The 13,781-nt window shown below is 39.4% G+C and overlaps 1 protein-coding gene across 1 annotated transcript in view; it reads right to left on the bottom strand.

The window, feature by feature from the left end:
- LOC150077530 (transcription intermediary factor 1-alpha-like) overlaps positions 1-13,781 on the bottom strand; it is a 337,193-nt gene that overhangs the window by 153,967 nt on the left and 169,445 nt on the right. The window contains exon 8 of the mRNA XM_090385676.1: positions 12,881-13,007. Within this exon, the coding sequence (XP_090241802.1) occupies positions 12,881-13,007 (127 nt within the window). The remainder of the gene's footprint in view (positions 1-12,880; positions 13,008-13,781) is intronic.

Here is a 13,781-nt window from a genome sequence, read left to right as displayed (position 1 = left end):
CGTCTTTTTTCAATTTGAATTTATGCCCTCTCAGGCGATTATTCTGAGCAAGAGGAAGAATCCCATCGGCATTGAGCATGCTCAAACCTAACATTCAAGGCTTTATACACCTCAATCAAATCACCTTACAGGTGTCTAGACTCCAGACACTGCAATATGCAAAATTTAAGTCTTTCTTCATACGACCAACCCTTTGTTCCATTCACTAATCTTTTTGCCCTTCTCTGTACTCATTCCAACGGTTCTACATCTTTCTTAAAATGCGGCCTCCGGACCTATATACAGTACTCAAGGTGTGGCCTGAGCATTCCCTTATACAAGGGGATAATCACCTCCTTTTCCCGGCTAGAAAAATTCCTGTATATCATTGACAACACACCATGAGCTACTCTTGCAGACCGTCTGCACTGCTCAGAAAACTGCCTGCACAATTACCCCCAGGTCCTTTTCATTCTCTACCACTGTCAGTGTAGTACCATACAGTTGATACATTACTCTGGGGTTACTGCTTCCCATATGTAGTACTTTACATTTGTCAATGGTTAAACTTCATTTGCCCCCACTCAGCCCATCTGCTCAACTTTTCTAAATTCTGTTTCAACAGCATACTCTCATTAGTGTCATTAACAACTCTGCCAACCTTTGTATCGTCTGTAAACTTTGACATTAAGCCTGATATACCATCATCAATATCATTAATCAATACAGAAAACAACAATGGACCCAACACTGAACTCTGAGGGACTCCACTAATAATATTAGTCCACAAAGAGCAGTGTTCATTGATTACCATACTCTGTCTTCTCCCACTCAACCATCCCTTTATCCACAGCAGCAATTTCCCTCCAATGCCACACTGCTCCAAGTTGTGCAACAGTCTTCCATGTGCAACAGTATCAAAGGCCTTTCTAAGATCCAAATATATGGTATCAAAGTTATTCTTTGCATCCAGTTCCTTTGTCACTGCATCATAGTATCCAATCAATTGGTAAGACAAGACTTCCACTTAACAAACCTTAACAAATCAATTGGTAAGACAAGACTTCCCCTTAACAAACCCATGCTGTGTCCAAGCTATAACTGAAGTCTTGTCTAGATGATCCTGCAATGCTTCTTTAACCAGTGCCTCCATTAATTTCCTTGGAATAGAAGTTAAACTAACAGGTCTGTAATTACATGTGTCTCCCTTTGATCCTCCTTTGTCGACTGGGGTCACATTTGCACATATCCGGTCCATGGGTACCTCCCCTGAATATAGGGAAGCGCTCATAATTATGGCTAAGGGTTTGTTACTTCCTTTGCCGCCTCCTTTAATTTAACTGGATAGATTCCATCCACCCCAGATGCTCTTCTTATGTTTATCTACAATAATTTCTCCTCCACTTTACTCTCAGTTATTACAAGATTATCTAGCTCACTGTCAGAATTTAATACACCTCTGGCATTCCCCTCCCTGAATAACTCCTCATGTGTGAATGTAGATGAAAAATATTCATTTAGTTTGTTAGCTACCTGAGCAGGATCATCAACAGTTGAACCATCGATATCAATGGCCCATCTGATTCATCCCCTTTCCTTCTAGAGTTTACACAAGAAAAGAACTCTTTGCTGTTTTTCTTTGCATCCTTTGCCAAAGATTTCTCATAATCTGCCTTTGCTGCCTAATCTCCTTTGTGACTTCGTTACAGACCAGCTTATATCTATCATAGGCTTCTGTGTTACCTGTTATTTTATATGTATCCCGTGCATTTTTCTTCTCTGTCACATGTGTAATTAGTTCATCTGACATCCATTGAGGCCTAAATCTTGAACAATATTTCTTAGCTGGTATGAAAAGCATAATAGCTTCCAAGATTAATTCTTGGAATGCTTCCCATTTTGAATTTGCTGTTGGTAACACCCTCAGTTGGTCCCACCGTATAGAATTTAAATACTGTCTCAGACCAACGTAGTCACCTTGCCGAAAGCAAAAACCCTTCCCTTTACCCTTGATGGTAGTTACCTCTTTAATAAATCCCACTTCAGCACACTGTGATATCTGCCACCTAGTGGTTCCTTTATGTGCAGATTCTTAATGCACGAAGAATCCCTACTGATAATCAGATCAAGAGTATTACTCCCTCTAGTTGCCTCCCGAACATGCCGCTGTAGAAAACAATCATCCAATAAATCCACAAAAGCATTGCTAGTGTGTGAGTGACCAACCCACAAATTCCAGTCAATCTCTGGGAAATTAAAATCTCCCATTAGAGACACTGATTTATTGGCCAACTCTATTTCTGTGCACAATTGCTCATTTTACTCATCATATTCATTAGGCCTATAACAGACACCTACTCTCATTTTTCCTTTCCCAGTGCTTATGTCACACCAAACAGACTCAACATTGCATTGTTCCACCAACATCAATTGGATGAACTTCCTTAGATTTTATGTGTTTCTTAACTAACAGCATAACCCTTCCTCCCTTCCTGGCTTGTCTATCCTTCCCGTACACATTGTACTCCCCAAATTCGAATTCTGCACTGCTTATGTCTGTGTGACACCACGTCTCTGATATCCCAACAATATCTGCTTTTGATGTCTTGACTAGCACTTCAAGCTCATCGAATTTATTAACTATACTCCTAGCATTGATGTACATGCAAGTATAAGTATTCACCCACTGTCACAGGAAGGCATGCAGCCTTCTTGAAAAGGACAGGCTACAACTACCGAGTGGTCATCAATCTCCTCTTTTAATACAATACCATATTTGTATGATAGGCCATATTATGGCCTCTCATAGTAGAGCCTATCATATTATGACCTATCATAGTAGTTGCATTATCAATACTAAGTGCCAGATAGTCTGTTGAATAAATATTACAAGCATGCAAGTTGTTCACAAGAAGTCTAATATTTGTAAAAGAATAAGAGAAGTTTACCTCGATATGATATGTAGAACACTTCCATATGATATTCTCCAGAAATTAAAACAAATATAACATTACAGTAAGTGTTCTGTGTATCATATTGAGGTAAACTTCTCTTATTCTTTTACAAATATTGAGATCAATGTAGAACGTATTGAGCATCACAGCTCTGGTTTATACTAACAAGAAGTCTAATGTACATCACCATCAAAGGGTGGCAGCGAGAGAAAGATGCTTTTTATTCCCCCCCCCTTTTGTTATAAAAGTTCACCACAATGGGATATAACGTGGAATGACTGATTACTACCATCTGTAGCAATCAAAAATGTCCCACTTTTCAAAACCATCCTTACTTCTTTCCCCAATCTACACACACACACACACACACACACACACACACACACACACACACACACACACACACACACACACACACACACACACACACACACACGGTGTCTCAAAAATACATAGCATAACTTCAGGAATGAGTTCCTCATATGCAGACAATAAAAACATTTTATATCAACATAGTTCCGGAAATGCTTGGTTCCCGAGTTATTAACTGGAATGTCTTATCTCCTGCAGGTGAATGCCTTCACCAAAAGGTACTGACAGAATCTGGTGGTTTTCCATTCCGATCATGTACTCAAATCAGGAGCAAACGGATATGCACTTTATGTACAGTTTGGCGGACGGCAATGCTCTGGAGACTCGTTGTTTGTACAGTCAGTCCTTCTATAGCACAATAATTGTGTTCCTAGAAACCATCGTGCAATGCAAAATCGTGCAATATGAACAACAGGCCCTATGGAAAAAATAGGGTTAGGTGCCAACCACCCAAGATTGAACACACATTTGTAACCAAAACATTACCAAACACAATAAACAATCGTAATAAAATATTGCTAATGCTTTTGCTTCTATCTTAAGCAGACTTGTTTTTTTGTTTGATTTTCTATCCAAACAGATGACAGCCGTTCCATCTCTTCCAATTCCTTGTGTCTTAATCTAATGGCTTTTAATTACGCTTTGAGTTGTTCCTGCTATGAAAGTTGTTTTTATTTTCTCTGCATTCTTTGTAATTCTCGGTGTTGCCTCATTTAGGTCTGTAGCACGTGGAATATCACATGGTCTTTCATTTCGCTCAAAGTGTTTCACAACTTCATATTTTTTCTCTATCGACAGAGGCGGACTGGCCATAAGCCTTACCGGGGAAACCCCGGTGGGCCGGAGGCTGGTGTGATTTTGGCCATAAACCATAGTATGAGGCCACTATAAATTTTCCCGGGTAATAATTTTTGACCCAGTCTGCCTCTGTTTATCGATATTGCTTTTCTTTTTCTCTCCGAATCTGCAGTGTCTTCACCAGGATGCTTCCTTTTTATACCTTTTAAGTATTTTACTCATTTTAAGGGAATAAAGCACAATTACAAAACGAGGAGGCACACTTGATACACATAAACAAAGCTGCGCCCGTGTAGCAACTGAATAAACAACACCGAAAAGGCAGAGATTAACACCTCACATTTTACTAAAGCACATTTCTGGGGGTTACTACCATAAAACAATAAAAACAATTTCCAGATGTGTTTCTGCTAGTGGAACTGGTAGTAAACTCGATCTAATTGCATTTGCGATAATACCGATAGCTGGAATTTTGCGTATTATGGTGAAATGTGTTTCACCTTCACTGATATAAAAAACAAATACATTTTCAGAATCTCCTCTTCATTCCTATCATGTTGCGTTAGGTTGGGGTGATTCCGCGTTCAACTGCCATTTCTTGTAAACACAAAGGCGAATTGTGCATAAGCGAATTCGGTTCGTGTTATATAAGATATCGTTCCCCTATTTATAAATCGTGTATGATCGAATTTGTGTAATGTAAACACGTGTTATACGAGGACTGACTGTACCATGAAAGATTCGCAGAATGAAGATGTCCAGACAGGAAAACGTTTGAAAGTATCCATCGCCGCCTTTGTGAACATGGGACCTTTACACCTCATGCTGCCCACAGAGGACAACCAAGATCTACAACTCCTGAAGTAGAGGGGTGAACCAACTGCCTGGCCTCCACACTCACTGATTTAAATCCACTAGATTTCTTCTTGTGAGGCCATTTAAAGTCACTGGTGTATTCGACTCCAGTAGCTGATGTGGAAACTCTCCGCAATCAAATTGTGGCAGGTTGTGAGACAATAAAAAACATGCCAGTAATTTGGCATCGTCTTTGCGAGTCCATGAGACGTCGATGTGAGGCCTGTATTCAGGCAGAAAATCACCTTATAGTAATTTTGAACAATTACTATAACGTAATGTGAACAGTTAAGTGTCATAGACAGACTTTCAAAACTTGGAAACCAAGCATTTCTGGAGCTATGTTGATATAAAATATTTTTATTGTCTACATATGAGGAACTCATTCCTGAAGTTATGCCGTGTATTTTTGAGACACCCTGTATGTATGTGTGTATATATATAAAACGGTGTTCGCAGGCCGGCCGCTAGTTAGTACACCGGACCGAACCTATTGGTAACTCTCTAGGAGACTTCTGAATCAGCTAGTGTATAATCTTGCTACCTCTGCTCTGCTCTGCTCTGCCAGATGTCAGAGGGAGTCCGAGTAGTGTGTATGCGGGGAGCATTGTCGAGGCCACGATATGTCAAGGATCTGGGTATATTCTTCCCACATGTACGCCATATCCAAAAATTTCATTACTTCATACAGCATGTCCCACTCACTTTTTCTTACTATTGAATACACCATGAATTGTCAAACTAATAGAGCAAGCTTATCTGCGAAAAGATCTAAACCTCCCAAGCATTTCCAAATTCATTTCACAAATATACGTGGTCTCAATTCTAATCTCAACGATGTCCATTTCCACTTGTAGTCCGGCAAACCCCATGTACTTTTTCTGGCAGAATCTCAGTTGTCGGTTGATTCAACTACTGCTCATCTCAGATGCCCAAATTATTCGCTGTATGATTCCTTTCGCCTCAAAGGTGGTACTTGTGCATATGACCGTTCTGATATTCCCTGTCTGATATTCCCTGTCAGACCGTTCTGATATTCCCTGACTTGGTAATTTGGAATCTCCTCTCTTTGATCTTCTCTGGGTTAAAATCTCTCTACCTTATTGTGTCAAATTCATCTGTTGTCTCTACCGTTCTCCCAACTCCACTAATCACTTGGAGCTCTTTGACTTCCTCTCTTTGCAACTTGACTTTCTCCAGTCCAACTTTCCTAACAGTGAGGTAATTTTCCTAGGTGATTTTAATGTTCACAACTCCAGCTGGCTTCCGTTTTCTAGTCACACTGACCCAGCTGGTTGAGATGCTGAGGCTTTTGCAATTACTAATGATCTTGCACAGATTGTTCATTTACCTACAAGAATACCGGACAATCCTAATCATACAGCCAATACGCTTGACCTTTTTCTCACAAACAACCTTCTAAGTACACGGTCGAAGTGAGAGGTCCTTTAGGCATTTCAGATCACAACTTGGTGATTGTCTCTTCTCCAATGGAACCTTTATCTCATGGCTATTCTCAACCTCGTGTTGTTTGGCATTACAAGAATGCAAAATGGGATGACCTGCGAGATTTCTTTTCTTCTTTTCCTTGGTCGGATTACTGTTTCAAAACTTCTGATGTCAATGTCTGCTCAGATTTTGTCAGTGAAATTATTCTTGCAGGAATGGAATCCTTTATCCCACACTCCACTTTAAAACCTCGTCCTTTATCTAAACCTTGGTTTTCCAATAAATGTGCTAAGGCTGTTCAAGAGAAGAATGTTGCATATCGTAATTGGCTTGTTTCTAATTCTTCAGTTTCATTTTCTGCCTACATCAAAGATCGCAACAATTGTAAAGCAGTTATTAACCAGTCCAAACTAGAGTTTGAACAGGCTAAGGGTAGAAAACTTGCTTCTTGCCCTAATGGTAGCCGAGCATTCTGGTCTCTTGCCAAAGCTATTGGCCGCAACATTTGTCCATCTCTGCTCCCACCTCTGTCCAAACCAGATGGTTCTGTTGTCACTTCAGCCAAGGATAAAGCTGACCTGCTAGCATCCCATTTTTCTTTCTGCTCATGCGCATTAACGATCTTGGTAAACCACCTCCCACTATTCCCAACACGCTCCATTCAATGCCTCCTGTGGTCTTCCGTCAAAAGGATGTCAGAAGGATTTTGACGAATCTTGATGCTAAGAAAGCTCCAGGTCTCAATGGTATTTCTCCACTTGTTCTCAAAACCTGTGATCCTGAACTTACTCCTATTCTTTGCCGCCTCTTTTCACTTTCTTATTCCAAAGGTGTTTTCCTTCTGCTTGGAAATTTGCTCATATCCAGCCAGTTCCTAAAAAGGGTGACAAAAACCTCCAATCCAATTATCGTCCCATTGCAATTACTTCTACTCTTTCTAAAGTAAGGAGAAATCAATTAACCGCCAAATTTTAAACTACCTAGAAACCTTCCGGCTGATCAACGATCGCCAGTATGGATTCCGTCAGTGTCGATCCACTAGTGATATTCTGGCTTATGTTACCCATTTATGGACTAATTCAATGGAAAGGTTCGGTGAAACACAAGTCGTTGCTCTTGACATCTCAAAGGCTTTCGATCATGTTTGGCATAAAGTTTTGCAAATTTTGAAAGGCTTAAGTTTTGCAAATTACAGTGTCTGGAGACTAGGCACCAGCGAGGTGATCTGATAGAGGTGTATAAAGCCTTGAATGGTTTGAGCATGCTCAATGCTGATGGGATTCTTCCTCTAGCTCAGAATAATCACCTGAGAGGGCATAAATTCAAATTGAGGAAAGACAGATGTAGGATAGACGTGCGGAAATTTGCCTTTAGCCAGCGGGTGGTTGGTTGGTGGAACAGACTTCCATCCCTTGTAGTGGAGGTTGATAGCCTAAATAAGTTTAAGGCTCAGCTGGACAGGTATTTTGAACAAACAGAGGGGTGAAGTGGAAGTGGGTTTTTATTTATTTTTTTTTTTTTGGCTGATGCTGCATAAGCTTGCTTTCTTGCATCAAATGCCTCTACTAATGCTAATGCTAATAAAGGTCTTCTAAACAAGCTTCCATCTTATGGTTTGCCAACTGTTTTAGTAATTGGTTATCCAGTTTTCTCTCTGATCGCTCACTGAGGGTGATGGTAGATGGTTCTCTGTCTTCTAACTTCTCCACTAATACCAGTGTCCCCCACGGTTCAGTTCTTTCCCCCACTCTTTTCCTCTTGTATATTAATGACCTTCTTCCATTGACTGGAAATCCTATCCACAGTTTTGCCGATGATAGCACATTGCATTCCACTTTCCATTTTGAGAAGCCTTGTCCTGCTCAATCAGCTTCAACTTCTCGAAAATCTGCTACCAATTCCTTAAATGCTGATCTTCAGGTAATTCTCCAGTGGGGCAAAGACAACTTAGTTGATTTCAACCCTTCTAAAACTCAGTCTTGTCTTATATCTCGCAAAAAGGATTCTTCTGCTCCTATGCTTATCTTTAGTGACACTCCAATTTCTAGGCAAAATGATATATCTCTTTTGGGGATTAACCTGACTTCTAATCTCTCATGGCACAAGCACATTACAAATATTGCTTCCTCTGCATCTAAAAAACTTGGTTTTCTCACTCGCTCTCAGCGTTACTTTTCTTCCAAACAGCTGCTCACTCTGTATAAATCGCAAATCCACCCTGCCATGGAATATTGTTCCCACATCTGGGGTGGTGCCCCCAAAACCTCTCTCAGGCTTCTTGATTCCATTCAGAAGAAGGCAGTTAGGTTAATTAATGATTCATCTCTAACAGAGTCTCTCCACTTGCTTTCTCATAGACGTACTGTTTCTGCTGCATGCCTCTTCTACAGATACTTCCATGGGCACTGTTCTTCTGAATTGGCTTCTATAATTCCTGCTCTCTCTTTCAAAACAGTCCGAACACGTGCCGGCACCAGCCAACATCCATTTACTGTGCAACTTCAAACCCACAGAACCAACTTTTCATCTTCCTCATTTATTCATTCAACTGCCGTTTTCTGGAACAACCTTCCTTCATTTGTATTTCCTGAAAATTACAATCTACAGAAGTTCAAGTCCAATGTCAACAAATATCTTCTTTCGTCTTCTCAACCTCCAATCCAAGCACGGTACTAAGTACTTTAGGTTCTAACACCTCTCGTGTTTGGGGTTCACATAAAAAAAAAAAAAAATTAAGCTTGATATACCATCATCAATATTATTTATAAATACAGAAAACAATAATGGACCCAACACTGAACCCTGAGGGACACCACTAATAACATTAGTCCACGATGAGCAGTGTCCATTGATTACCACTATCTGTCTTCTCCCCCCTCAACCACCCCTTTATCCATAGCAGCAATTTGCCTCCAATGCCACACTGCTCCAATTTGTGCAGCAGTCTTTCATGTGCAACAGTATCAAAAGCCTTTCTAAGATCCAAGTATATAATATCAAAGTTATTCCCTGTATCCAGTTCTTTTGCGACTGCATCATAGTATCCAATCAAATTGGTCAGGCAAGACTTCCCCTTAACAAAATCATGCGTGTCCGACCTATAACTGAAGTCTTGTCCAGATGATCCTGCAGTGCTTCTTTAACCAGTGCCTCCATTAATTTTCCTGGAACAGAAGTTAAACTCACATGTCTATAATTATTTGTATCAGCCTTTGATCCTCCTTTGTGAATTGGGGTCACATTTGCACATCTCCAGTCTATGGGTACCTTCCCTGAGTCCAAGGAAGTTCTCATAATTATGGCTAAGGGTTTGCTTACTTCCTTTGCTGCCTCCTTTAATATAACTGGATAGATCCCATCCACCCCAGGTGCCTTTCTTGTGTTTATCTTCAACAATTTCTCCTCCACTTTACTCTTAGTTATTACAAGATTATCTAGCTTACTGGCAGAGTTGAATACACCTCTAGCATTCCCCTCGCTGAATACATTCATACATTCTCATGTATGAATGTTGATGCAAAATATTCATTTAGTTTGTTAGCTATCTGAGCAGGGTCATCAACAGTTGAACCATCGATATCAAGTGGACCAATCTGATTCATCCCCTTCCTTCTAGAGTTTACATAAGTAAAGAACTCCTTGCTGTTTTTCTTTGCATCCCTTGCCAAAGATTTCTTGTAATCTGCCTTCGCCTGCCTAACCTCCTTTGTAACTTGGTTACAGATCAGCTTGTATCTATCATAGGCTTCTGTGTCACGTGTTAATATGTATGTATCCCATGCATTTTTCTTCTCTACCATATGTCTCTCATTAGTTCATCTGACATCCATTTAGGCCTAAACCTTGAACAATATTTCTTAGTTGGTATGTAAAGCCTAGTAGCTTCCAAGATAAGTTCTTTGAATGCTTCCCATTTTGAATTTGCTGTTCGTAACATCATCAGTTGGTCCCACTGTATAAAATTTAAATACTGTCTCAGACCATCGTAGTCGCCTTTACGAAAGCAAAACCCTTCCCTTTACCCCTGATGGCAGTTACCTCTTTGAGTAAATCTCTCTTCAGCACACTGCGATCACTGCCACCTAGTGGTTCCTTTATCTGCAGATTCTTAATTGGCGCCTCTGTAGCCAGGTGAGCAGGAGCAGCAGTGCGTAGCACACGCTTCTTGATTAGACCGGAGTTCGAGCTCGTGACCATCAAATACGGAGGATGCGGAAAGGTCAGGGAATGACCACCGCATATCCCTGGAGCAATATGGCCTTAGTTGCTAATGCTCCTAAAAAAAAAAAAACCAAAAGATTCTTAATGTATGAAGAATCACTACTGATAATCAAATCAAGAGTATTACTCCCTCTAGTTGCCTCCCGAACATGCTGATGTAGAAAACAATCATCCCATAAATCCACAAAAGCCTTGCTAATGTGAGTGACCAACCCACAAATTCCAGTCAATATCTGGGAAATTAAAATCCCCCATTATAAGACTCTGATTTACTGGCCCACTCTATTTCCCTGTACAGTTTCTTATTATAATGATCTGAGTCATTAGACCTATAGCACACTCCTACTCTCAATTTTGACCTCCCAATGTTTATGTCACACCAAACTGACTCAACACTGCACCGTCCAGTGATGTCGACTGGTTTCACTTCGATGGATTTTATGTGTTTCTTAACTAATAGCATAACCCCTTCTCCCTTCCTATCCTGTCTATCCTTTCTGTAGACGTTGTACTCCCCAAATTCCAGTTCTGCATTCCTTATATCTGTGTGACACCATGTCTCTGATATCCCAACAATATCCGCCTTTAATGCTTTGAGCAATACCTCAAATCTGTCAAATTTATTTACCAAACTCCTAGCACTGGTGTACATGCAAATATACAAGCACCTGTTCCTATTCTTAGCTACCCTAACACAACCCATGTGTTTACTTGTACCACAATGACTCCCAGCGGTCTCTGAAATATCCTGCATCTTGTTTTCCAGGCTGCTGCTCATTCCAATAGAAGCAGTGCAAGAATCACTTTCACCTCTGCCAGTGGCTACTGTTAATCTCTTAGTCCTTGTATCCCCCCAATCTAGCAGTTTTCTGATCCACCTAACACTGCCTCGATAGCATCAGCAAACATTCTTTCACCCTTTCTATTTACGTTTATCCCATCCCTGTAGAAGCAGTCTCTCCTGTTAACAAGTACAGTCCAGGCTGAAAAAAAATTCTACCCCTTGAGCCTTGCACAATCTTTCCAGGGCTGAATTGATCGACAGGGCTCTCATCATATACTCCCTCCTATCGTGTCTGGGCAGAATTGCAGACGCTTTCAAATTCAACCCTAATTCACGGCTTTTTTTTTTTTCAACCTGTACTTGTTAAGTAATTCTGCCTACTCATAATATCATTAGTGCCAACGTGTACAACTATATCTCCTTTTGTGCCCTTAAAAGATGATATCCGCTCTACAGTTTACTTCACAAAACAATCCACTACACAACAATGAAAAAAGAGATGCACATGACAAATACATGCCTACCAACTAAGGGATGATTGCTGTAGCACACAGAATAGTCACTGAATGAATCATAACTACAGCAAAAAAGGGTATTGCCAGTTCATGTTGTATTTTTTAATCTACACTTATATTTTGTAGTTAATTAGTTGCATTATTAATTACAATAAAATGTTATAATATTAAAATTTTATGATACAAAATTTAAGTTCATATCTCAATTCAACACTTTAAAATTCTCTAGAAATCACTTAATTCTCTTTATATAAAAAAAAAAAAAGTTTTAGTTCAGCGCAATCAGTAATTAGTCTTCCAAATGTGTAAAAGTTCGTGCTGTATACCCTTATTATGTTATCAACTTAAAATCAATATTTTACATGGACAAATACTTGGTATTAAACCCATTAACTTTCCCAAAATTAGGCACTGGTCAATTAGACATCTGAAAAAGAATTCTCAAAGAAAAAGTATCTATTCTGTTATTTATTTACATTGATAGTAATTTTTATTTTAAACTGGCAATTTATGCTCTCAACAAATTAAATAAATGTAGCTGAACCCAATTTTAGAGTTGTTTGGAGATAGAAGTGTTTGTATTTCTTTAGTCAAAAACAATAGACTAAAGTAATTTAAAACTCACAATGCATTACGACACCTATATTAATAACCCTGCATATCCTTTAAACAAAACTGCTTTAATTATTCTAAAATAAAGAATCCCTTATTATAATAAATTATTTAATGATGGAAGTGGTCATTTTCATGCCTATCCATTTCTTATGTGATGTGTGTGTGTGTGTATATATATATGCAGTAAAACCAACAGAATAATCAAAGTGAAATGAATTGAGTTTATACCCCAATCACAATTAACTTCTTGACTGCACTGCCAGTATACTGCTAATATAAACACAGAATTAAAACTTAAAAAGCATGTTAAGAGAGAAAAAAACAAAACACAGACTTACCGATCAGAAACATCGCTAAAACCCTGAGGAAATGACGGTGGGGTAACAGAATCTGTAGATGTTCTGTGGGGTGAATTATCTCGTGATCGAGACCTCATATGTGGGGGAATACTACTTGCTGTTTGACCTGTAATTTTTAAATTATGTATGAAAGGAATCATAATTAAACTTAATACAATAATACAATTATATTCCTAAATGGAATCATGAAAATTCATCAGATTGAACTAATACTGAGGAATCAATCACAATTAACATCTTCGCTGTATCAATAATCGCAAGTTATGCATTTCGATTATGTTTTTCCAGCTTGTACAGAACTATGGTGCACAGGGAATAATCTTTTAAACTGGTGAGGGGAACAAAGGGGGATGCTCTTACGAAGAAAGGCTTAAGTTCTGCAAATTGCAGCATCTGGAGACCAGGCACCTGCGAGGTGATCTTATTGAGGTGTATAAGGCCTTGAATGGATTGAGCAGGCTCAATGCTGATGGGATTCTTCCTCTTGCTCAGATTAGATTACAAACCTGAGGGGTTCCCCCCCCTCAGGTTTGTAATCTAATCTGAGCAAGAGGGAAGGGCATTGAGGAAAGCAGGAAGGGCATTGAGGAAAGACAGTTGTCGAATAGATGTGCAGAAATTTGCCTTTAGCCAGCTGGTAGTTGATTGCTGAAACAAACTTCCATGTGTTGCACTGTGGAAGTTTATAGCTGAAATAAATTCAAGGAAGAAGTGGACAAGCGTTTGAAGCAAATGTATGGGTGAAAATGGGTAGTGTTTTTTTTTTTTTTTTTTTTTTTTTTGGCTGATGCTGTATAAACTTGCTTTCTTGCATCATATGCCTCTAATTAATGTTAATGCTAAAGTTGCACATCAGTCACTCATTCAGCAATTAACTGCC

The sequence above is a fragment of the Mastigoproctus giganteus genome, chromosome 12 (genome assembly GCF_048544385.1).
Source record: "Mastigoproctus giganteus isolate SK-2022 chromosome 12, ASM4854438v1, whole genome shotgun sequence".
Classification (NCBI taxonomy): Eukaryota; Metazoa; Arthropoda; class Arachnida; order Uropygi; family Thelyphonidae; genus Mastigoproctus; species Mastigoproctus giganteus.
The sequence above is the reverse complement of the archived record's forward strand: the minus strand, read 5'-3'. Positions and strand labels throughout refer to the sequence as shown.